Genomic DNA, 27,352 nt, shown 5'->3' on the forward strand with positions numbered 1-27,352 from the left:
CGCTGTCATGAAATCTTGTGGAATAGGGATTTTTTGTGTAGGCCTAATGTTGCACCTTCAATATCAGGAAAAAATAGTACTACTATTGTATTGAAAAACTATGGCCATATACTAATAACCCATAGTCCTCTCTGTGGTTATTTTGCCAGTTCATTTAATGAAACAGACGGGGGAGCCATTGCCGTGCAAAAGTACAGCCTAATCGGTAGTCTTTCTGTCAAATTCCCATACAATGAAGTTGGCATAAAATTGGGGCAATTGATTGGGACTAACGTTCATATTACAAAAAATGTCAATAAATACATTTGATACTTGATATAATTACTCTTATTCTTATAAAATTGTTATTTTTATTACTCTCTAATTTCTCTTTTTTTATATATTAAATAATTAAGTGTCTTGCTCTGCCAATCAAGGTGTCCCAATTTGCCAGTGTCGACAGCAAAAACATTGGTCTTAGGACAATCATCCATTCTGTGTTTAATATTTTTTATTTTTTATAGTGTAATAGATTTCTTAACCTATTTAGAATTGCATCATTTTGGGGATGTTTCAGAAAGTGTCTCACTTTACCAATACTCACCCTATTATTATTAGTAGTAGTAGTAGCAGTAGTAGTAGTAGGCCTATGTATTATATTTCATATTTTGACGAAAGGTTGGCAATGAAGAACGAGACCTAGGCCTATATCATATTGTCCCCATGTGGCACACCCACTTTTGCGTGTTGCTTATCGCCTCTTTTCTCTGAAAAGAAATCCACTGTGGCGCACGAAAAGTATGCTCACTTAACTCTGTGTAACTAACTGCAGGCAAGAGTAGAGTAACAAATCAGAAAGTGCCTGCCCCCCCCCCCCTCCACCACTCATGACAGCGCAATAGAAAGAGAAGACAATAACACTTATTAATCTTTGATTAAAAAAAAAAAGGGAATCTTTGCCTCGAACAGTCGAAAGATTTTGTTTTTACCTATTCCATAGCACTGGGCATAAAACATACTATTTGTGGTCAAGTTATGGTTGGTGGCAATAAGCGGGTGCTTTTATTATCGGAGGAGGATGCCCGTTGGATTCCGCTACTTTTCTGATGCCTCTTTCCTTCTTCCTTATTCTTCTGAAAATGTATGGGATAATGAATGGTTTAATATTACAAATCAGCAATGAAGGAAAGTAATCGTTCGAGGAGATCGAATTGCGTGTTCAAGTTTGGGTTTTATAACTTCTTTGGAACTGTGCTCTGTGTGGTTTGGTGTCGCTACACATTCTTTCAACTCTTGGGTACGTCGATGGCGTAGATGGCGCAGTGGTAAGCCTTTTCTCCCCAACTGGAACCTGGATCATATCTCGAATACTTGGATAAAGCTTCTGAAGTTCCCACAATAACAAAACATTTTTTTTTTTACCTCCGTGGATTATAAACGCAACCCTGGAGAGCCGAAGAATAGGAGCAATTGTCTTTTTCTGGAGAGGAGGAATGCGGAGAGAAAGAGGCATCTAGAAGGATGCTGTTTCTTGTAAAATGGAATTGAAGATCATTATTGAAGTTGTTGTGGTGGTTTGTTCATTTTTTTCTTTGAGTTTTAGCCAAGAACTCAATCCCAAAGGCAGAAATGTATGCAAATTACCAGGGTAAGTATAGCTGCACTGCGGACGCCGAATAATGGACTTCTGTCGATTAAAAAAAAGGAGTTGCCTGCCTCTATCGCTCTCCATGCGATGCAACTACTAGGCTACTTGTTGATTCAGGTCAAATTCTGAACTATTGTGCTTTGAGTATTGACTACTCACATTGCAAAAGTTTGTTTTAGACTCGGGATTACTGGTTTCTCTTGCCCTCCACAACCTAAAATAGTTCATTTTCGATATTGTGTAGGCTAGTTGGTCATATTTCTTTTCATATGCACTCTCCTTACACAAGGAGGAGTCCATCTGAGGAGCAGCCATCCAGATGCTACCTACATCTGGAATCGTGGGTAATGTTCTATAATTTCACATAGGGGGCGCTTCCAGGCCTTATATATTTAGTGTCACTGGCCTGAAGTCGTGGCATCGGCTATATGGCTGAAAATAACCACACAAAATTGTATGGCTGCAGCTACCAGAAACAACGGTAAGTTGTAGACTGAACTTATAGACAGGGGGTGCATCAAGTTAGCTTAAGCCTACATTTCTTATTCACCAGTAAGCACCTTTACTATGCAGACTGAAAACCACATGTCAAAGGAGGGTCGGTGTAGGACCAGAGTGTGTGAAATCTGTTGACATTTTGGCATTCCATAATAGAGGTCAAAGCCCTTCTGTGGTCTGGCATTATACACATTTAAAGGACATGACAAGTAGACCCCTGGGCCCTGCCTGTGCCTATCCTTACCTTTTGTGTTAGAATGTGATCAAATGTGACTCAATAGACAATGGTGAGCATTTACAGTGTCTCATGGGCAAAACATGCTCCTTTGTTGTCAAAGTTGTTGCCCAAATGTCTATAGTTGGTTTGAAGGCCATTACTTTAACATTTAGCATCCCCGAGGAGTGTTAGTGCTAGTAGTCAACCCTTTATCTTCAATGAAATCACACACGTTTACTGTTGGCCCCACTCTCAATTTAAAGTCTCTACCACAATCCTATTCTTGGTGTTTTTACTTTACTGGCTTGCATGATTTATTTTTTGCAGTGCAACACCCCTATAATTTTCTTTCATTTGTGCATTTTGTTTAATCTCTTTACTGGGTTCACTGCTCACAGGAAGAATTGAGGGAAGTAGTTGTTCATTTATCATTGCTGCTTAGCACTTCCTATCTGTGTCCTCGTGTTACTAAATCAGCTCGCTGACTAGTGGGGCCATTGACAACATTAACAGCGTTGGTTCACACATCATTGTTTGTCAGTATTCAATGCATCATAAAGTACCATGGGAAAGTGAGAAGGGGGGGAAAAAAACACACAAATTGAGAAAAGTTGCTATCTGATTTTGTCAGTGTTGAGAAACAAATAATATGTTGTTGAATGAAGTGTTCAGTACTAGAACACTGTTCGAAGTGCCAAATGTAACAATACTGTGGCCGATAAAGTTTAGGCTAATTTGAGTAACGAAAGACAAATGTGAGTCCTGCTTTATCTCAAAATGTCACATTTGTTACGCAATGAACATCATGTGTTCTTTTCCAGAGCTGTGATGGATTGAGCTGTATGTCAAAGGTCAGATGGGGTCATCTAAAATTGCAGACACCACTGACCACTTTGGAAATGCTTCACTGAAAAGAGATTTGATTAATACCTTACAAACAGCTTCTTGTGAGGTATAAATAAACCAACACAGTTTTTATCTATGTATTAGCTCATTCTTGCATCTTTAGACCCAATCCAGAATAGTAGGCCTAAATAAGACCAGTATCCCTTAGACTCTCCCTCTGTGTGACAGACCCAGGTCTGAGACAAAACAGAGAGGCTGAGATAGTGTTTTTCACAAATGCCAGGTTTTAGAGGGGAAAAACAGCGCATGTGTGTGTCTGTGTGCACGTGTGCGTGCGTGCGCACAAGCACTGACTGAAGGCAGAATTCCGCCCCCAACACTTTAGAGGAAGTAAAAGTGTGGCGGGGGCCTCTGGGAGGTCAATGGTGTGGGAGGAAGAAGAGAAGCATCTGTCCTTTCCTGACAGAGCAGTGCGGAGAGGAGAAGAGAGCAGAGTGGAGGGGATCTAGCTTTCCTTCAAACTAGACCGCCAAAGACTGCCTCTCTAAACTCACTCCCCACTCCTCACTCCTTCCTGGCTAGACGTGGGGTCATCTTTAAACAGTATTTGTGTTCTTTCTGATACCAAAGCAGTGCTTGATTGAGACTGACTGACACACTGGAACAAATGGGATAGTCCCAAAAGTGCAAAACATCACCCTTCAGGTATGCCTGGTAGGTTCAATCACACATTCAAGTATTTGAAAGAAAACATTGTTTTTGAACTGTGGTTGTAGCTAGCTAGCTAGCTATTGCTAGAGTTGCTCTTCTATAGTCTCCATGGGTTAGCACTTCAGAGGCTACTATTCTTCTGACTGTTGACTGCTGACAGGCCGGGCAGGAGAGGTCGAGTTGAAGGGGCTTTGGAGAGAAGGATGTTTATGTGAGAAGTGTGTTATTCATATTTACCCATTTCTTTGCACATGGAAAGCATATGGAGAAAGTCAGAACAAATGCTGCGCAGACGTTTAGAGTTTTCAGCGTTTGCCACATGAAGGACAAGTGTGAGGACTGAGGAGATGAAAGGATAGTAGTGGTTGTGCAGGGTGGTGGCATGTTGTTATATTCCAGTGTCTGTTTAAGTTTCCTTGCTTATTTTCTTCCTCTCTGACACGCTCGTATTTCTTCTCCTCTGTCAGGTCACCAGGCTTTGTGTGCTGCAGCGGGTGGGGGCAGATAGGAGAGGAATGTTTGACACGTATGTATACAGCATATCAACATCATAGCACAGTATTTTCATATGTACAGTTGAAGTCGGAAGTTTACATACACTTAGGTTGGAGTCATTAAAACTCGTTCTTCAACCACTCCACAAATTTCTTGTTAACAAACTATAGTTTTGGCAAGTCGGTTAGGACATCTACTGTGTGCATGACACAAGTCATTTTTCCAAAAACTGTTTACAGACAGATTATTTCACTTATAATTCACTCTATCACAAATCTAGTGGGTCAGAAGTTTACATACACTAAGTTGACTGAGCCCTTAAACAGCTTGGAAAATTCCTGAAAATAATGTCATGGCTTTAGAAGCTTCTGATAGGCCAATTGACATAATTTGAGTCAATTGGAGGTGTACCTGTGAATGTATTTCAAGGCCTACCTTCAAACTCAGTGCCTCTTTGCTTGACATCATGGGAAAATCAAAAGAAATCAGCCAAGACCTCAGAAAAAAAATTGTAGACCTCCACAAGTCTGGTTCATCCTTGGGAACAATTTCCAAACTGCTGAATGTACCACGTTCATCTGTACAAACAATCATACGCAAGTATAAACACCATGGGAGCACGCAGCCGTCATACCACTCAGGATGGAGACGCATTCTGTCTCTTAGAGATGAACGTACTTTGGTGCAAAAAGTGCAAATCAATCTTGTGAAGATGCTTGAGGAAACAGTTACAAAAGTATCTATATCCACAGTAAAACAACTTCTATATCGACATAACCTGAAAGGCCGCTCAGCAAGGAAGAAGCCACTGCTCCAAAACCACCATAAAAAAGCCAGACTACGGTTTGCAACTGCACATGGGGACAAAGATCGTACTTTTTGGAGAAATGTCCTCTGGTCTGATGAAACAAAAATAGAACTATTTGGCCATAATGACCATCGTTATGTTTGGAGGAAAAGGGGGGATGCTTGCAAGCCGAAGAACACCATCCCAACCGTGAAGCACAGGAGTGGCAGCGTCATGTTGTGGGGGTGCTTTGTTGCAGGAGGGACTGGTGCACTTCACAAAATAGATGGCATCATGAGGGAGGAAAATTATGTGGATATATTGAAGCAACATCTCAAGACATCAGTCAGGAAGTTAAAGCTTGGTCGAAAATGTGTCTTCCAAATGGACAATGACCCCAAGCATACTTTAAGGACAACAAAGTCAATGTATTAGAGTGGCCATCACAAAGCCCTGACCTCAATCCTATTGAAAATGTATGGGCAGAACTGAAAAAGCGTGTGCAAGCAAGGAGGCCGACAAACTTGACTCAGTTACACGACCTCTGTCATGAGGAATGTGTCAAAATTAACCCAACTTATTGTGGAAGCTTGTGGAAGGCTACAACCGAAACGTTTGACCCAAGTTAAACAATTTGAAGGCAATGTTACCGAATACTAATTGAGTGTATGTGAACTTCTAACCCACTGGGAATGTGATGAAATAAATAAAAGCTGAAATAAATCATTCTCTACTATTATTCTGACATTTCACATTCTTAAAATAAAGTGGTGGTCCTAACTGACCTAAGACAGGGAATTTTTGCAGGATTAAATGTCAGGAATTGTGAAAAACTGAGTTGAAATGTATTTGGCTAAGGTGTATGTACATTTCTGACTTCAACTGTACATGTTTATATCACTTAGGGCCTGTTTCCTGGACAGAGATTAAGTTTAGTCCTGGACTAGTTTAGTCCTGGTGAAACCAGCCCTCAATGTTTAATATGTGGACATGTAGTGATTCAGTACATCCTCCCCCTAGCTCTCTGTGAAGGCAACTTCACCTGTAAGGAAAATGAGGTATGCGTTAGGCCCAATGAATGCCGCTGTCGCCATGGATACTTCGGAGCCAGTTGTGATACAAGTAAGCACCTTGTTTTTCGGACACATCTCACACGTCCTGTCCTAAAACATCAGAAAGGACATATTCACCTAGATTTAAAGCATCAAATAAATGTTTGTGTAATGCTTATGATGTTCTCACCATAATATCCTGATATTACTTCATCCCTCCTTTTTCAGAGTGCCCCACCCAGTTCTGGGGCCCAGACTGCAAGGGCAAGTGCCAATGCTTTCCCAACGGCCAGTGTGATGACGTGACGGGCAAGTGCACGTGCAACCCTAACCGCTGGGGGCCCAACTGCGAGAAGCCCTGCCTCTGCCAGAAGGGCAAGTGTGACCAGGACACAGGCACATGCACTTGCCAATATGGCTTCTGGGGCCCTCAGTGTGCAAACAATTGCTACTGCAGTCTCAACTCTGTGTGTGACCAGAACACAGGAAGGTGTAACTGTAGTCCAGGCTGGTCGGGGAGGAATTGTGCCATCCAGTGTAATTGTAATAACTCTCCATGCGAGCAGTTCACGGGTCGTTGCCAGTGCCGGGAGAGACTATGGGGCCCCCGGTGCGACAGGTATTGTCAGTGTATCCATGGGAAGTGCAACCAGGCGGATGGCTCATGTACCTGCACACCGGGGTACCGGGGGAAGTTCTGCAGGGAACCGTGTCCCGCAGGGTTCTACGGACAGAACTGCAGGAACAGGTGAGGAACCACTGGAGAACATTACTCTGTGTCATTATAACCACAGATAAGACATTTTTCATGATAGTGTAGCAGATGGGAAACTGAAAAGCCGTGGATTCTTATAAACAGGGCTTTCTCCTAATTTTTTCCCAAGGATCTTAATGTTACTGTTTTTTTCCTGATACGCATTATATTGTGGTTTTGGAGTTTTGATTGGAAATATGATTTGACATACGCTCCAGCTGATAACCCATAACATATATTAAAATAATTGTCCAGTGTTTACAAATTTCTATCAAATATGACCTATAAATAATTACAACATGAGTGAAATGTTAATTAAGTATTTAAAAAATCTGCTTTTCTGTCTTGGAATGGTGTGGTCGTATACCGGTCATAAAAATTATTCATGCGAGTATAGGATTTTAACCTTTATTTATCTAGGGAAGTCAGTTAAGAACAAATTCTTATTTACAATGACAGCCTACACCGGCAATGCTGGGCCAGTTGTGCACCACCCTATGGGACTCCCAATAACAGCCAGTTGTGATACAGCCTGGATTTTAACCAGAGTGTCTGTAGTGACACCTCTAATACCGAGATGCAGTGCCTTAGACCGCTGAGCCACTCGGGAGCCCAGGAAGAGTCAACAGCATTATTTGGGTATGAATTAACAGAATATACATTTTTAAAAGTGAGATTTTCACTGGACAGTTACTTTAAACATGATCGGTAAAAGTGTATTGGAGCGATACTGTGGAATTGGTATACACAGTATCTCATAATAATCATCCAATATGCTGAAGCCATTCAGGTTAAGTGATTTACCTTGCTCAAAGTCTACAGAACTAATGTTATACATGAGCTGCTACATAGCCGCTTTCCCACACTTCTCTGACCTCTATGTCATAGATGTTATAAGAAAGGGGGTATGGAGGTGTAACATTTCTACAGGCTCCTGGAAATGTATATACAGGGCCCGCTAAACTGTTTAGATACCAACACAAAGATTCGCTATAAAAATGTTACCAAATAGTCTTGCTGTCAATAGGCCAGGCCAAAAGTAGTGCATCATAGGGAATTATGTTAATATGGTGCCGTTTTGTAGGCCAATGTCTCAACCACCATCCTGATGCCCTCTCTCCCTTCATGTCCTGACTCCAGATGTGGCCACTGTAAAGGCCAGCAGCCCTGTAAAATAACAGAGGGGAGGTGTGTGACCTGTGAGAGGGGCTGGAACGGGACCAAGTGTGATCAGATGTGCCTGCCAGGCTTCTTCGGAGAGAACTGCCTGGATGTGTGTCCCCCGTGTAAAGATGGCCACTTCTGCAACCGCATCGACGGAAAGTGCTCCCACTGCAACCCCGGCTGGATCGGGGACAGGTGAGAGAATGGAATGGAAACACAAACACACATACACACACATAAACACTTTTTTTGCTTCTACCTGGTAGTTTGTTGCACTCACCTGGTGTCCCAGGTATGAATCAGTCCCAGATTTGAAGGAGAGGATGAAAACTAGGAGTGTTTTGGCCCCTCCAGGACCGACATTGAACAGCCCTGCTCTAGTACAACACTTGAAAACATAACTTCAAACAAAGACTTACAGTTATGCTAATACACACTTGAATACAAAGCTAGAGAAAATGTCAATTGTTGTCTACTTTTCAGCATGTCAAAATATAATTTACATAGATACTGCATTATAATTACTATTTCAAATACCTGAACTTGTACTGGCACAGGCTTTCGTGTTGTGCTAATGGTGCTGAGACATGACTCACAGCTGATGTGACAATGATCATAATAAACAACATTCATTCCTGTTTTGTATCCCTGGTCGGTAGGTGTGAGGTGCGCTGTCCCAACGGGACTTATGGGGACAACTGTGAGAATGACTGCAGCCACTGTTTTAACGGCGTTTGTCACATTGCTACCGGAGAGTGCCTGTGTGAGCCGGGATTTTACGGGACCTAGTGAGTCGGACCTTTCACCAAAACATCTTAATGTTTACGCTTCCCTTCATGGCTACATTACCCAGAGAGCAGTGGCGGTCAGTGCCATTTAAGATGAGGGAGGACAATTGTTTTTAATGAACATGGCCTTATTTCTATTGCAGCATATTGGATGACTATCATTCATACTCCATTCACTCAGCTCATTGTAACATTGACAGGTTTAGGCTACTACATGATATTAACATTTTCCCTATACCCATCATGAGGTTGCTACAACCTAGCCTATGAATGAAAGTTTACAATGTAGGTGCAAAGGTCGAGAGAAATTTGAGTAAATAAGGTGACATACATTGACACATTCAATACCGCCTAGCACAGTCTTGCCTGCATCTAGCTGATCAAGGGTGTACTCATTAGCCAAACACTTGCAAACAATAATTTATATTGGACAAATTCCGGTATGTTTATTCCCGTTTAATTCTGTTTGTTTTCATTTAAGAAAAGTTTTTCAACAGAATTGGTGAAATGAATACACCCCTGATCACACGCAAACACAGTTCACTTTCATAGCAGCCACATAAAACAGGATGATCGATTTGAGCTTTGAATTATTCCTTCTCGCATTTACCCTGCCCTCTCCTCCACTCCACCTTTTCCCTTCGCTTGTGGACTTCAGTGCACAACACATTAGCAGTCTGTGACTAGGCAAAAAAACTTTCCAAGCCAAACCTTCATATCATAACCGCTAACCGCTACACACAGTCTACATCGCTGTCACCATTATTAGCTACCGCCAAGTCAACGATGTAGGCTGATGACAACGATGTAGGCTGTGTGTAGCTGTTAGCGGTTATGATATGAAGGTTTGGCTTGGAAAGCTAATGTGTTGTGCACTGAAGTCCACAAACTTCAGTGCACAAATAATGCATTAGTAAACCCGCTAGAATCATGCAGTACAGTGTACAGTTAGCAAGCAGTTTACCAGTTACACCGGCGGGACCCGGTGGCAATAAATTAATAAAACCAAAAGTTTACCTTGACTTGGAAGAGTTCCAGTGTTGCATAGCCATAACCAGATAGGTAACATAGATTCCCTCTCTTTTTGAGCCTGGTGTTTGAGTAGGCTAAACTAGCAAGCTGTATTTTACTAGCTAAGTAAGTGAAAGTGAAATAAATACTAAATATAGCTAGCTCCTTCACTCCCTCTCTCTTTCTCTCTTGCCTCTCATTCATTTATGAAGAAATTAATTTGTAAAAAACGTTTTTTTTACTCTCTTTGAGAGTAACTACTAGTCAACTAATCACCACATTTTATGCACTGCAGTGCTAGCTAGCTGTAGCTTATGCTTTCAGTGTTAGATTCATTCTCTGATCCTTTGAATGGGTGGACAGCATGTCAATTCATGCTGCAAGAGCTCAGATAGATTGGAGGACATCCTCCGGAAGTTGTCAGAATTACTGTGTAAGTCTATGGAAGGGGGTGAGAACCACAAGCCTACCATGTTTTGCATTGAAGTCAATGTACCCAGAGGAGGATGGAAACTTGCTGTCCTCCGGCGACACCATTGTGCCACCCTACAGGATGTTGCTAAGGCTACTGTAGACCTTCATTGCAAAACAATGTGCTTTAATAAATTATTTGGTGACGTGAATATATTTCTTATAGTTTTATCTAAAAATAATAACTTTTTAAATGTTCTTATTTTTATCAAATTCACCTAGGGGGATGGTCCTCCCCTTCCTCCTCTCATGCTTCACTGCCAGAGAGAGTGTCCAACATGACATGTTTTCTCTCTACTGTTTTTTTCCACTCATCCGTGCTTCACGCTAGAGTTTCCTGTCTACTTGACTAGATCAGGAAACACTTTAGACCCCTAGACCTCAAGCATATCTCTACAACCCTGCTCAGTTCACATGTTAAGGAAAAACTCCTGGCTGTACTCATTGCTTATTCAGTCAGTACAGGGAAGTAGTCAGTATCATATTGTCATTATCATTTTTCTTTTACTGTCTTTGAATCCCTGTGCCACTGTCTATTTAATTGTATGTGTCTCGCATGGACACAGTAACTAAGTTGTTAGTGTCTCCTCTTTCTTCTAGCTGCAATATGACGTGTCAGATGGGTCAGTATGGAGTGAACTGTGCCCAGACCTGCTCCTGTCATGACAAGAACTGCAACCCAATGTCTGGGGCCTGCAACCTACGTAAGGAAACCAACCCACTCTCTTTCCTTAGCCACACACACACACACACACACACACACACACACACACACACACACACACACACACACACACACACACACACACACACACAGAGAGAGAGAGAGAGACAGAGACACACATATACACTCTGCAACCTACGTAAGGGAACCACTCTCTTTATTACCTCATTCACTTCTACAGATCTGGGTGAATGTTAGGTCACTGTTTTTGAAGCCAGCCTCGCTGCAAGACCTAAAATGTAGATGTAAAAAGGCATTCTTAGCAGAGTACTTGCGGCGTCAAACCCTGGTGCTTCTAGTGATAAGTACGTTTTTATATATTTTTTAAAGAAAGGCACAACATAAAGAAAACACACCCCTGCATGAAACCATAGGGAACATATCAAATGTGTGCACTGCACATGAAGGTCCCAATAGCCAGTTGATAGCGGTGACGGAGACAAGTTCGTCCTAAATGGCACCCTATTCCCTATATAATGTACTACTTTTGACCAGAGCCCTATGGGGGAGACAATGAGCACTAGCACACATGTCGATTCAGGTCAATGTAGTAGTTGAGCCTAACGGTGTTTCCAGACTGCCTGGTGTCCTTTTTTTACTTCTGTGTTTGTTGGCCCTGTTCCTGTCCCACTGGAGAGAGAGAAAAGAGGAAGAGGAAGAGAGAGCTGGAGGAAGAAAAGAGAAGGGATGGAGGGAGGGAGGAGAGCAGCTTGAGGAAACAGGGTTACCGAATGGACATGTTGGGAAGCAGTGATGATGTCACCAGGTCAGGCCTTTGGGCTCTGCCAGGCTAGTCCCTTCCTTTTTCCAGCTGTGAACACAGAGGCCCTTACACGCCACACCCAGGCCACACTTCCATTCATCCACAGCCTCTATGACAGAAGAGGGGCGTAGAGGGCCAGGGGCCAGCAGTATTTATCTATCTGCTAACTTATAGGTCATCTCACTGATGGCGTCATCTGGCTGCACAGTGCATGTATACTCTGCAAATTAAGGGTGCGTCTGAAATGGCATCCTATTCCGTATGCAGTGCACTGCTTTTGATTAGGGCCCATAAGGCTCTGGTTAACAGTATAGTGTTCTATGTAGGGAATAGTGTGCCATTTCGGTCACACCCTGAGAGATGCTTATGCAACAGATGGACTGCTGTTCTGTTTAAGTGTATCCAGCTTAGAAAGGGAGGGGTGCTAATAAATCATCAATGAATTATGGCGGTATAGGGAGTGTAGTAGAGGAGTGAGAGAAAAGTGAAAAGATGGGGTTTGACAGATATTTCAGAAGTAGAATCCACAACAGGAGATGGATAATACGGGTGGCGATTTAATAGATGGAAGTCAATTTGTCTGTTACACATTGTCGATAATTTGGATATCTCTATCTCTTCAATGCCCTCTTTAACGATAGGCCTACAGTATTTCCACAGTGTGGAGGGTCAACACAGTGCAGGACAGATTGAATTTCAGCTCCAGAGTTCTGATTCTGGGAGTTCAGGGAGTTCTGACAGAGAGTAACGTTAGTTGGCACCAGATATATTATACAAATGGCTCTGGTTGGCACTGGCAGTCTGCACCAGTTTGGCACACCCAAAAATCCCTGCTTGTGTCTGTCTGCTGTTTCAGAGCCCAACCAGCGGATGGGCGTGATCGCGGCAGGAACCCTGGTCTCTTTTCTGCTCATTGTCCTCCTCTCGCTGCTTTGCTGCTGCTGCCTCTGCCGAAATAAAGATGACCACAAGTGAGTGACAGACACGGGCCTGGTGTAGGGCGAGGGATGGGATGGGTTGGAAGGGAAGAGTGGGCCATTTGCCTTCCTTGCTAGTAGCTCATGCAGATGGCTCTATCCTTTGAAATCGTTTTTTGCCCTTTTATCTTATATCGTTGCTTTCTTTTGACAGTGACAATATATAGTATTAAAGTACATATAGTACAGTTAGGGCCTGGAGGAAAGACTGATCAGGAAAGACTCTGGGTCCTTGTTATAAGTTACAATAAGGGCCTAAAGTCTTTCCTGGTTAGTTCACATGGTAAGGAAGAATGGTAGGCCCTGCATAGCATATTGTCTGTAGCCAAATCAAAAATGGGTCAGTATGATATTGTGTGTGGTCTCTTTCTTCATGTGGTCCATGAAATGTTGCTTGTACTGCAAGCGTGTCAATACAGATGAACATTACCCACATTTGAATCAGTCTGTGGTGTTTCGTAATTTAGTATGTTTTCCATGGCGTCACCCCTCCCTCTTTCCCTCAGTCCTGACCAAGACAACTCTACCAACAGCAAAAAAGCCAAGCGGATCCTGTGTGGAAGATTCAGCCGAATCAGCACCAAACTCCCCCAGATCCCACTGAGACGACAGAAGCTGCCCAAAGTAGTCGGTAAGCCCCAATCCCTCCTCCCCATAGTCTACCGCCTCAACCCTGCCAAGACAGAGCCTGCATCCCAAATGGCATCCTATTCCCTAAATAATGCACTACTTTTGACCAGAGCCCTATGGGCCCTAGTTAAAAGTAGTTCACTATGTAGGGAATAGAAGGTGTCCTTCGGGATGCAGCTACAGCCACTTTCTTCAATAGGATACTCTTGTTTGTTTGTGTATATGCTCCATGTGTCTCTGGATGATCCCATAGTTTCTGTGTCATAATCATTGCAAGCCTCTTTAACTCTTCGGCAAGAGGGAGAGAGCGTTTTCATTCTACCTTTGCTCTGTGATACTTCTCTCTGCGACTCTCTGTGGAGTGGTTTTCAGACAATGAATAGGGTTGAAAAGTGTACTGCGGCTGCCAAATGGGTATGGGGTTTCATCTGAGAGGAATGCACTGGTTGCAGGGCTTATTATTCTTGGCACCCTTAAATACCATGTGTTCATATTATTACAACCCTAAACAGGCCCTTTTCTTTTTTCTCTCTTTTCTTTACTCATTTCCCTCCTGCCCTCCTTCCTAAGAAAGTGAGTTGAGTTCCTACTCTGCTGGGCTGAAGGCAGTGCTATTAAGAGAGAATGGGTCAGTGTAGTGGTGTGGTGCTCGGGAGGTCTGAGTGGTGTTGAGTGATACTTTATCAAAGGCTGCTCTGTTTGTGTCAATGTGGATGGGAGAGGAGGGAGAGTAGCTCCTGTCTGTCTGTGTGGAGGAGGGAGAGAAGGAAGTGGAGGAAGGTCTCGTGGTCTGGGATAGGATTGTTTGTCGGGACCCAACTCAAGTCAGCTTAAAGGACATTAAACATAACCTACATACTGAAGAACTCTCCTTTGTCTACCCAGATGCCTTCTGGAATCTCTAGAAATTTCAAACACGGCCACATTCTGTGCCGTTCTGCTTTGGCTCTGCTATGTAGGAGTTAAATTGAATCATGGCTATCTAGACTGGTTCTGAATGCATGGATGGAATAGCTCTGACAGTGCTCTGACTAGATTTTGGAATTAAGAAATGCCCTATTTGTGGGATATATTGTAGTTACCTTTACCAATTAAGATCAGTGATGGGGAAGGAGTTAAAAAGCGGTGACCTTGTTTCTCTCCTCTTTCACAACGATTAGCATGTTCTTCTCCACTTCTTTAGCTGATTATTTCAGCTCGCAGCTGTCTTCATTGTGCCTGCGTAGAAACACACACTGGAACAGTATTGTCTTTGTCATCCAGTGTCATGGGACATTAAGATCATTTTGCACAAACACCCTCAAAGTTTACTGTAACTTATAAACAATCCGCCAGAGGCAACAGAAATGGCATTTTGTTAAAAGTCTATGCGTATGACCTTTCAAACAAACAAGCCCTTTCATTATTTTGTGCACAAAGCATATCGTGCCATGTCTGGGTTGCGATCAAGCAAATCAAGGAGAACAAACTACCACTTTGGGAATTTGTAGAGAGTAGAATAGAGTTTTTGGTTCAAACCAAAACCAATTCTCTCTAAGTTTTCCTCCCTCACATTCAACAATACATGACAACACACAGCTATAAAATGACAACTGACTGAATTTAAGAATATACTTTGGAGTCCGTCTCCCAGTGTTATAGACTCTCTTGTTCATAAGGAGAGATAAACTGGTCAGCTTCTCTCTCTCTCTCGCTCTCTCCCTCCATCTTGAGAGCCAGGACGCTCTGCTTTGCTTTCCTCATTGCCTGCCCACAGAAGCGTGGCCTGCCTGCCAGCGTTTTGAAACTCTCCCCTCCCTGGGGCGCCGTCAGTCCCTTCAACATTCCACAGGAGGCCCACTGGACTCGAAACAGGAAGTGGCCAAATTTACCCCAGCCCGTGTCAGACCTATGATTTACCCACACTGTGGTCAACACACTACAACAGATGTGGCAAGACAAAAGGAAAGATGAAAAAGGGGAGGAATAGGAGGGAGGAAGAAAACCTTTATGCTGTCTTTACACAAACACTCAACCATTCCAAGACAAACGTAAAGAGAAACAGAGGGCGGAGGAATAGGAGGAAGAGGAAGATGAAGAGGAGGAGGGAGGAAGAAAATATTTAAGGTGTCTTTACCCAAACTCTCACCCAATCCAAGACAAATGTAAAGAGAAACAGAGGGAGGAGGAATAGGAACAGGAGGAAGAGGAGGAGGAGGGAGGAAGAAAACATTTGCTCTGTCTTTTGCATAGCTCATATAGCTCCTCCGTTCCTTCATACATAAACGTTCTCCCATCCCCCCTCCTCTTCTAAAACCTCCACACTGCTTATAGTTTGTCATTCCATTCTAAGCATATTTATCCAACGCCCTATACTATAGTTAGCTATCTCACGCTCGGCTGGCTGCCTTCCCCCATTTCCATTCCGTAGTCCTCTGTGTGTGTGCGTGTGTGTCACAAATGGTACCCTATTCACTAGACTGTATAGTGCACTACTTTTGGGCTCTGGCACCCTATCCTACTATAATATAGGGGATAGGGTGCCATTTGGGATACAGTTGCATGTCCGAATGCTTCCCTGTGAAAAGTGATGTGGAGCGGGACCACCTGCTCCAGTGTAGTTGGCCTCACAGGCAGCTATGATAGGCCTGTACAGCTGGGGTTCATCAGAAATGCACAGTTGTCCAATGGACTCTGTAGGCTGAGCTTTGGGCTTTCGCTGCTGCCCTGTCTCTCCCTGAAGAATCCATCCGGCTCCAGACTTTTAGTCTGGTGTGAACATTCAAGCACAGCAGTTGTTCACTGTATCATGAAAGAGAATGTATGGAATAAAGAGCCAGTTGGTTAGTTGGTCAATTGAGGTTACTTACAGTAGGCCCTATGCTATACCTATTGGACACTGCATCAGTCCTGAGTAATATAGTCTAGCACAGACATTGGTTAAGTCAACTGGGACATTCTGCTAGTGTACCTCCATGGCATTGGAGTCGTCTGTTCATTATACTCTAGCATAGCAGGGCTGTTACAATAGTCATGAAGTGCATACCGTCCAAACAGAAAGTCTGACATTTATTTATGTATCTACTTTATTGAATTTGAACAAAATAATTTTCAGCTGGAAGAAAAGCTGCTATGAAAGAATTTTCATGGCCTTTCTTTTCTGTGTCCGTGGATAAATATTTGGATGGGCACTGTTTATATTATATTGTTTGTTTCTAACGGCTGCCATTGCTACAATCCAACTAATCTACATCAAGTCAATTTCCTCCATTTAATCCCATCACCATGGCGGTATTATGTAGAATTTGAACAATATCTGAACAATGTTGGGATGTCACCAGATATAATGCCTGGAACAATTTCAGAAGTATGGAGAAATAGACAAATAGTCACTTTCTGCTTGACTCTGCAGTATGCAGGATATCCTCATAGTACCCACCATTTTCAGTGGAAATTCCCACCAAAATAGATAGTCCCCTTGCATCAATCTAATTAACAAAATTAAAAGATTCCCATCAAAATCCATCTGTTCAACCTCTGAGGTTAACCGCTATCCACCTATGTCACTGTTTGTCAGACCTGGAGACATCCCGAAAATCAGTCTTCTCACGAAAACGTACAGTATCTAGTGTCTGAACGGTTTAGCTTACAAACTAAAATGGAAAAGATGAGACTCTCACAAACAAGATGGTGTGGTCCATTTTGCTCTATGACATCCACATAGGACTTGTCTGAAGTTGGTACCGCCGATGTGCCAAATTCTGTCTGTAGCATCCAAATCGTACAGACTAATATCACCACTCTCTGGAAAGATGAGACTCCCACAAACACGATGATGTTCTCCCTTTTGTTCTATGACCCCCACAAGTGTCACAGGACTCACAGGACTGAAGGTAACCCCATACCGGTTAAAACAATTTGTTTTGTTTTAACCGGGGGGATATATATGTGTAAAAAAATATATAAAAATCCTGAGCTTTCATATATCTCCTAAATATAGGACAGACACTTCAAAATCCATTTCCTAATGTTACATTTTTGGACTGTCTGTATTGCCAAGAAAATCTGATACCTACAGGGGTCCTAAAATTCTCAAATCTAAATGCTAAATGATCCATGGTATGACCATCTTAAAACAATTCCCTATGTTAGCTTAGTACAACCCCCCCCCCCCCCCCCCCCCCCAAAACTCCAAGGCTTAGTTAACAAGTGCTGTGAGAATAGTAAAGTAATGTTGCTCTTGCATTTACACATCTCCTGGTACTCATTTAGCTGTAGCTGTACCACACCTGGTTGTGTTGGTGTTAGCAGAGGTCAGTTGTTTTACAGTTTGGGAGATGACATCCATGCCACAACGTTCATACTATAAACTCATAACACAATAAGGACCACAATGGAAATACGTTGTAAAACTTTTTTGATTTATCCTCAATGATTTTAAATGCAGTAAATCTACTTGTGTGGCTGAATTGTGTTTAAAATGGTCAAATAAATCATGTCAAATACATAGAGAGTTGGAGGGGAACTTCCAGCCAAGAGAGGGTTTAGTTTTAGCTTAGCGTTAGTGGAGAACAAACGGATGGGCTCATGTGTCATCCAGTAGAGGGGGGAGGGTGTAAATTGACGTATCTGATGTGGTTAGTGTCCAGTTAACGCCCAGTCACACACACACACACACACACACACACACACACACACACACACACACACACACACACACACACACACACACACACACACACACACACACACACACACACACACACACACAGTCAGTCCTCGGCCAGTTGGGGAAAGGAGAAGAGGATCCACAGACATCCCACACGAACACAGCTGTCACCCAGACTGAAGGGTCAGCAGAATACATCAACATCTAAAGAGGAGGGAGGGAGGGAGGGAGGGAGGGAGGGAGGGAGGGAGGGAGGGAGGGAGGGAGGGAGGGAGGGAGGGAGGGAGGGAGAAAGTACCTACATTTAGGAAATGGAGCATTCTCTGTCTATTGGTATGATAACTAAAGGAAAACTCGAACTTATTTCTCAGTAAATAGCCGTTTGTTCAAGGAATGTAGAATCATGCAGATTGTCACAAAAAAAATACATGAAACACTATTGTAACATTCTAGATAACTCAAGCCAGACTGTACCGTGCCTGACAACATCAACACACTCCACAACATCTCTCTCGATCTGTTGTTCTTGTAAGGTAGTCCTGTCAATCTACTTCTCTCTGACCCCTGCTTCTCTGTGTTTGTTTTCTCTCCCTGTCCCCCAGTAGCCCACCATGACCCGGAAAACACATTCAACTGCAGCTTCATCGAGCCCCCCTCTGCAGTTGAGCAGCCCTGCCCCTCCTCCTGGTCCTCCCAGGAGTCCTTTGATTCCTTCGAGGAGGAACCCAGCGATGATGGCCCCGTATACTGTGTACCCCATGAAGGTGAGTCATTACACACACACACACACACACACACACACACACACACACACACACACACACACACACACACACACACACACACACAGACACACAGACAGACAGACAGACAGACAGACAGACAGACAGACAGACAGACAGACAGACAGACAGACAGACAGACAGACAGACAGACAGACACGACAACGGACCTGTCTAAACAATGTGTGCCCCATGAAGGTGAGTCATCAGGAAAGAACAATAAACACTGTGATTAGCCACAGCTACTCCACAAATAAACACATCCAGGCACGTATGGATGCATGCACATACACACGTACACACACAGATGTTTGAACACACACACACACACACACACTTGGAGTGGGATTTGTTTGTCACAAAGTGTAAAGGAAGAGTACGTACTAGGATGACTGAGCACTGAGTCACGCACTTCTGCAAAGCTAATTAGAGAGATATGATAGTTAGTTATCCTTACCATGTGCCATCGAGCCCTGTCCCTTGTGTTGATGTGAAGCAATGAACAGGAAATAGAATGGTAAAGTCATCCAATTCATGAATCTCTCAATGTAGTTTGGTGGAGAGCATCATGGCTATCAGTTTATATATTATTTAGTTTAGAGTTGATTGTTTTTGGAGGCCTCAAAATGTCTTGATATTATTCAAGAAGATAAATATGATGTACACTCATTCTAAATAATGTGAACATGCCTCACATAAGCATCCTTTATCCCCGATGATGCACTAATACTCTATATGAAGAGTTTAATTAAAAACCGCTGTACAGTGCCTTCAGAAAGTATTCAGACCCCTTGACTTTTTCCACATTTTGTTACGTTACAGCCCTGTTCTAAAATGGATTAAATAAATAAAAACCATCAGAAACCTACAGACATTACACCATAATGGCAAAGCAAAAACTGTTTTTTTGATTTTTTTGCAAATATTTTCAGACCCTTTGCTATGAGACTTGAAATTGAGCTCATCCTTGAGATATTTCTACAACTTGATTGGAGTCCACCTGTGGTACATGCAATTGACTGGACATGATTTGGAAAGGCACACACCTGTCTATATGAGGTCCCAAGAACACAGTGGCCTCCATCATTCTTAAATGGAAGAAGGTTGGAACCGCCAAGACTCTTCCTACAGCTAGCCGCCCGGACAAACTGAGCAATCGGGGGAGAAGGGCCTTGGTCAGGGAGGTGACCAAGAACCCAATGGTCTCTCTTACAGACATCTAGAGTTCCTCTGTGGAGATGGGACAACCTTCCAGAAGGACAACCATCTCTGCAGCACTCCACCAATCAGGTTTTTATGGTAGAGTGGCCAGACGGTTGCCACTCCTCAGTAAAAGACTCTCAGACCATGAGAAACAAAATTCTCTGGTCTGATGAAACCAAGATTGAACTCTTTGGCCTGAATGCCAAGCATCACGTCTGGAGGAAACCTGGCACCATCCCATCCCACTTCACCATATGGTGAAGCATGGTGGTGTCAGCATCATGCTGGGGGGATGTTTTCAGCGGCAGGGACTGGGAGACTAATCAGGATCGAGGCAAAGATGAACAGAGCAAAGTACAGAGAGATCCTTGATGAAAACCTTCTCCAGAGCACTCAGGACCTCAGACTGGGGCGAAAGTTTACCTACCTTCTAACAACCTGTTTTGCTTTGCCATTATGGGTTATTGTGTGTAGATTGATGAGGGGATTTTTTTTAAATACATTTTAGAATAACACTGTAACCTAACAAAATTTTGAAAAAGTCAAGGGGTTTGAATACTTTCCGAAGGCACTGCATATCTATTTTCAGAGATGTTGGTAAATTAGCTTTTAATGTTTAAAGAAATTATGAAAGAGTGTTTTTTCACTATCTAATAATGGCAATAACAGATGTGTATTTGTTTAAAATCTATTACTTGATGGATTAATTTCAGAGAGACAAATTATCATGTTTTTTGCAAAATGCTCTGTTTCCGCCTCACTTTCAGAGAAATAAGTAGTACTACTAGGTTTTACACAGTCAAATGTATTCAGTAGAGTCATATGAGATCTGTATGTAAAACATTTACTTTTGACATTTTAGTCATTTCGCAGATGCTCTTGTCTAGAGCAACTTACAGTAAGTGCATTCATCTAAAGATAGCTATGTGAGACAACCATGTATCTCAGTCAAATATACAGGATATGAACATTCCATTCCTGCTAAACAATGGATATATATAGCGTCTTGAACAGTGGTGTAGTGGTGCCTGGAGAAGTGTGTTTCCTATCATTTTGCCTACGTTTTTCCAAATGGCGCCCTGTGTGAAACATTATATTAGAAACAGTGACATACACTCTGAATGACCTTAAATTATAAATCCCATAATGATCTTTCACAGTCAGGCCAACCCAAGCTGTACTGTTCAGTAGGCTAATACTATTGAAACACATAGACTGAGTCAGAAATTCACAGGTTTCAGATTTCCCCCCATTTTTTCAGGTTTTCGTTCTCAAAGTCGCACTTTTTTTTCTTCTTCAGGAAAAACAACAAAAAAGTCCATAACAATGCACATCAGGTAACCACTTTTGAGGTCTGGTAAAAATCTAATAAATTGTGATTTTTGATGGTAGCTACCCTTTAATTCAAGTATGCAGGTACCTAGCACTATTGTTTGATTAGCTGTGTTTCTGTAGCACATGATATGGAGTTTGCAAAAGAAATGACCACTGGATTGATGCAAATAATCATCATGATATCATTCTGCCAGGAAGGCATGGGCTACTTTGTAGCTAGTTAACATTTAATAGAGAAGGTTTTTAGGAAAGCCTTTCCATCTACCAGAAGACAGACCTATCATTAGCATCACTATATTTTTCCTGTTCCTTAATTGTTTGAAACCTGGACGTTTTACTTCATATTATGAGGCATGTCTTACCTTGATTCAAAGTAGCCTAAAGTCAAAATCCCACCATAGAAATGTGGAGGCAATTCTTTTTTATAAAGACTTACTCATATGCACTCTCCTGTTTTATTGGTTTTCTTTCAACTTTCTTTCAGCCAAAGGCATTATCCTAATCATATTAGCAACCCATGATAGTTGTTGCATCTTTAAATTCCACCTATTTTTAACGGATATTTCCATCTCTGTATTTCAATCTCTGGCCATGAAACCGCTTGCATGTGCAGTGCGCACTTCAGAACGGTGTTTTCCCGCAAATTGCATTTGGGAACATTCACGCATTGGTCTACTGCCATGTGTACATTGCTGCGCCTAAAATGTGAACAAATAATAGTTTATCAACATTTGAAGCAAAACATTCCAATCTGTTCCATCAGCCCTATTAATTGATACGGCTTACACCTCCGCTACAATACTTTGATACCTATCAGTGGGAATTAAGAAGTCAGTATAGGCAATGCCCACTGAAAAAACAAGTGGGTATACGGCGTATACCTGTGTATACCCTCCACTACACCACTGGTCTTGAATACAAAATCTGAGAACAGTAATATTTTACACACACATGAAGGTACTCATAAGCGATCATTTCTGATAAAATTAAATAAAAAGTAATACATGTGTGGATATAGTGTTTTGGAAATAAACTTCATATTCTGACCACCTACGTATGATCACCATTACCATCCAAAATAAACCTGACTCTCATCAATTATATATCTTATTGTCCCATAGAGTCACTGAATGAGAGTAAGGAGAAGCCAGCAGCTGAGAAGCCATCCGCAGCAGCTGTGCCCAGTGAGGACGATGCAGGGGAGTACACCTCTCTGAAAGACACCAGCGCTACCAGCATCACCACCAACAAGCCTCAGGCTGGGGATGGGAGCGAAGCAACCCTGCTCAAGTCCTCTGACAGCGAGGGCTCCACCAGCGGCTCTGAGTCGGCCATCGGGGCCCTCTATGCTCGCATTGCACGCCTCTCCAAGAATTCCAAGGATGAAGAGGATGGGGGTGGCAGCACAGTTACAATAGAGGTCAAAGGTAATGGCAAGCCACCATCCCCGGGATGGAAGACCACCACCAAACCACGCCCGCCAGACCCCTCCACCAAACCGAAGGTGTCGTGGATCCATGGGAACACCGGGGGTACCACACCCCAGGTGGAGCAGCTGAACCAGGGTGGTAAGGGGCTGACAGTGCCCAAGGAGAGGACGACCAGGAGCTCCAGCGACAGCTCAGCCAAGAGCGAAGAGAGGCAGAGGCTGAAGGAGACGTCCAAGGAGAAGAGGAACCAGGAGGGGAAGGGGACAGAGGTCAATGGTTCCCCCAGCAAACACAAGGCTCACCGGCTGGGAAGGTCCAGGGAGGATATTAACCACATGGAGCACATAAATGGAGTGGTGCAGAATGCTCTCAAGAAGATCGGTAACTTCCACAACTCCAACTCTGACAAGAAGGCGGCCGAGAAGGCAGCCACTGTGGAGAACCCCAAGGAGCCGCCCAAGAGCCCCAAAGTGATCCACCCACACATGAACTCCGAGGCTGCCACACTCCTGGCGGCCCAGCTCAAGGAGAAGACGCAGAGCATCAACCGGAATGAGGGCACCGGCCTGGTAAAGACCAACGGCCTGCCCACCCCAGCCTTCCGGGACCGAGGAGACCGGGAGAAGCCCACTCCTCCGCAGAAGGCCAAGCGGACCACTCCGACCACCCCAGGCCACCAGGGCTCCAACAAGCCTCTGCTGCCCACCACCACCAGCCTCCAGAAGATGGTGGGTGTGGGGGTCCCCACAACGGACCCAGCCACCCCCGAGGTCGCCCCCAAGAGCCCGGAGAAGCAGGACTTGAACGGCTCCAGGGTGGGAGAGGGTGGTGGTGGAGCAGTGGACGTCACGCCAAAGAAGACCCCCATCAAAAAGCCTCCCAGAAAGAGAGGCAAGGAAGGGACATTGGATACTGCTCTGGAAACTAAGACACCAACAAAGACAGCAATTATGCCACCGCAGATAATCAAATAGACAATTTTTTACTCCAAGACCTATTGACCAGGGTTTTTTATTGTTACTCACACACATGACAATGGGGAATTAATTACTTTTCTTCCAAAGGAGACATGCAAAAGGACTTGGTGGTTTTTCATCAAAGGAATTTATTATGTGTGTGTGTGTGTTGTTCGTCCAGGACCAGTGGAAAGTAAGTAGAACTTTGTTTAAACTGTGGTTCTTCTCATTGGTGTGGGAGTGTGTTTGTATTATATTGAACTCATATACCTGCAATGTATCAGTTTTCCACTTCAAAGCCGGACATAACTGTGGCAGTGGGAGAGTTCTGACAGCGGCAAACAATCATCTTCTATTTTCTTCCATCTATACTATATCTCTCCAATGCCCACCACTATATTTATATAGGAATTTCCGACAATAATTGTAAATTAAAATGTTTTTCCTCAACATTGTATGTGATACAACAATAGAAATGTAATCTATGCAAAGTGAGGTCTCAAGTTGAAACAAGGTACTGAGAATACAAATATAGTATTTGTCTGTTTGATTTAAATTAGCCAGTTTCCATAAGGAACACTCCATAAAGTAGATTGTTGAGTTATTTGTATCTTTTTTTGTTGTTGCTATGTTGTCCACAATCTAATGTTTTAGCTGAAGTACAGTACGTTTGTTCCACAGTTTTGTCAGTCACAGTTTATTGACAATGAAATTAGTTATCAATGCAAACTTTTAAGGAATCACTTGTTGTCATTCCCCTCCTAACAGAGCAATAGCCCTGTATTCTGAAGGCACGCACTATATTACCCGGATATGCTATAAAAGCAGCTAAAAAAAGCTAAGATGCTGTTATGTTCTTTCGTCAGGCCTATTGAACAGCTAGTGTAAATGTCTTAGTCTTAGATTCTTTCCCACTCAATAGTTTTCAGCCTGATTCTTACGCGCTAATAAATGTGGGTAGGCAATGTTCCTTATACCAAATGCTTCTGTGCATTGTTTCTGCAGCCATTGTTTTCTAAGAAGCAAATAGAGACAGATGTATTGCCACTAGGTCTTTGGCCACTAGAAACAGTCTGTGAGAGGCATTGGCTTATCTGGTATTTCTCATCATAATGTTGTTATAAAGGTTGAAGTCATGTTTGAATTCCACATCCACGGGGAACGCATCAGATTAAATATTATACTTACATTTTGATACTTCAGTCATTCTTTACCAGTATATTAATCATCCACCTACCTGACAGACAATCTAGTCATGTTACATTAGAAGGTTTACTTTTTCTTAACTTGAATTCCAGTGTGGCTAATTAGCTGAATAATGCTAGCTAATTAAAGCTAATTGGTTAAAGAGGCCTTATTGAATCAAGGGTAACACTTACCCCGACAGGGATGTATTGTTTAATCAACATTTCATATTGCATTAAGTTTTACTGGTTTTATACATATGATGATTACTACATTACAAGAGGAGGCTCGTAGAAAAGAGTATGGAATATAAATACAACACTTCATTAAAAAACAATTAACCAATCTGCATAATATAAAGTAGTACAAAAGTGGCAGTGGTTCAGACTGTGGATTCAGACTTACTGTACATTCCACAGTTTTCAAAGCTATTTGATAGTGCTTATGATTGTGTTGGTGCCTTTGATGTTTTCATTTTGTTATGGTACAGCCAGCCTACTCTTTACCAGCGTTCTTTTTCTACACGTGAAGGTGTTTTTGTATCAGTATAATTGTATATGTTTGTAAGCTGCGCTTATATGAATTATTTTGCTACTTATTTTTGTTTGTGTCAATGAACTGGCTTTCATGTTACATTTGATTGTTTGTGTCAGGGTCTCTGCAGCCAGAGTATGAGTATGTACTTTGTAAAGTTGCCTTTGGCTTGTCATTTCCCTTTCTTCTGTTGATGTTATTGTTTGTTTAACACTTAACTGCATGAAGCAGAGTGAAACTTTGGCATTAATAGCTACACAGGAATCTATAGCCTACTCTCTTTATCTTATCGACTTTCCCAAATGCTATCATTTTGTCCATAGGAAATATCAAATATCAAAACTTCAAAGGATTATACAGGATGTGCATTATTGTGTTACCACTGTTATTAAGTACATGTAACTAAAACCATATGAGTTGTGTGATTATAAAGTGCCAATTTAAGCAAGCAGATAACACATCTTTTTATATCTGACTGACTGGCCTCTGCCTGCTTTCACGGGCTACAGTACATATTTGTAAGCAGGGCCTCAAAATGCTGCAGAAACATTATCAGCGATATGGTATATTTGTAACTCATCATTCTGTTTTGTTTGTTAGTCTGATCTGATTTTCAGTTGTTTATTGTCGTTGAATTTTTTTATTTTATTTTATTTACTTCTTTGAAATAAAAGCGATTACATGTAGCTATATGGACATTCTCACCTCTCACATTCATCTGTGAACCTATCCCTCGGTCAACCTTTTGCGTGCTAAAATATTATCATTACCATCACACAAACATCACACAGTGGCCCGAGAGTATTGATTTCAGAACCAGACATAAAGCTCCCTTCCCCCATTTGTAGCCTAAAACCATCCATCCTCTTAGCAATAATTGATATTTTACAGTTTCCGGTGACTCCTGGCTGCCTCTCTCCTGGAGACAAAGAGGACACAGAGACTTTTTCACGGTCACACTTGATCATCAAAGAGGCAGAAGAGCCAGAGGAACCACTGCTGGCTTCCTCCTGAGGGAGACAAGAGCTCCTTTCATGGGGGAAAACAGTGGGAACTCTGTGCTAAGGACCCCAAAGTTAATGCATCATGCGCTGCATATTTGTACTCTTTTGGGGGATAGAAGGGTATATAGCCAGGAGCAAGGCAGAAGGCTGTGAATGAGTGTATGGATGGATCATGTGGTCGGGTAATTGAATCCAGAAGACCGGGTCATTGACTTGGGCCTGCACTGCTGACATGGTACTCCACTTCCATGTTTTTTTAACTGCATGTGTATGCGAGCATGCGTGTGTATGTGTGTCTTTCTGCGAGTGTGTATTTCTTTGAGTGTGTGTGTGTAGCATAGACTAAACAAAGCGCCCCCTATGCACAGCTAGACTGCAAACTAGGGCACGGTCACGATGTGACACAGAGGTCGACCGCAGCTTCAGACCACACTGTGACCACAAAGAGAAGGTCTGAGCCAATCATATCCCAGTCAAACCCAGAGAAAGCAGTTAAATGTGTCTTGATTGACACATGACGTTTCTACGTTGTGTTTTTAATGTAAAGCCCTTTCTAAAATAGACCTCCCTCCACTAACTTCCAAATTCAGTTTGTGATACTAACCTGGGCATAAGTGACATAGGCAACATCGCCTAAAACTCCTGGTCGAACAGCAAAATATTTATTTGCATATGCAACCAAATTGGTCGGACTTTAGAGCCCAGTCTCCACCATCAAGAGGGGGCCACTAAAATGTTTTGCCTGTGAGGTGGGGGGACC

General features: G+C 42.7%; 1 protein-coding gene across 1 annotated transcript; it reads left to right on the top strand.

The window, feature by feature from the left end:
* Window positions 1–1,098: 1,098 nt before the first annotated feature.
* On the top strand, window positions 1,099–26,265 carry scarf2 (scavenger receptor class F, member 2). The gene is made up of 11 exons (XM_038988337.1): window positions 1,099–1,627; window positions 4,367–4,425; window positions 6,202–6,303; window positions 6,462–6,981; window positions 8,128–8,346; window positions 8,811–8,939; window positions 11,022–11,125; window positions 12,765–12,879; window positions 13,392–13,516; window positions 18,766–18,927; window positions 22,605–26,265. The coding sequence occupies exons 1-11, from the start codon at window positions 1,518–1,520 to the stop codon at window positions 23,885–23,887; spliced, it is 2,928 nt and encodes a 975-aa protein (XP_038844265.1). The 5' UTR covers window positions 1,099–1,517; the 3' UTR covers window positions 23,888–26,265.
* The last annotated feature ends 1,087 nt before the right edge of the window (window positions 26,266–27,352 follow it).

Source organism: Salvelinus namaycush, chromosome 1 (assembly GCF_016432855.1).
Source record: "Salvelinus namaycush isolate Seneca chromosome 1, SaNama_1.0, whole genome shotgun sequence".
Classification (NCBI taxonomy): Eukaryota; Metazoa; Chordata; class Actinopteri; order Salmoniformes; family Salmonidae; genus Salvelinus; species Salvelinus namaycush.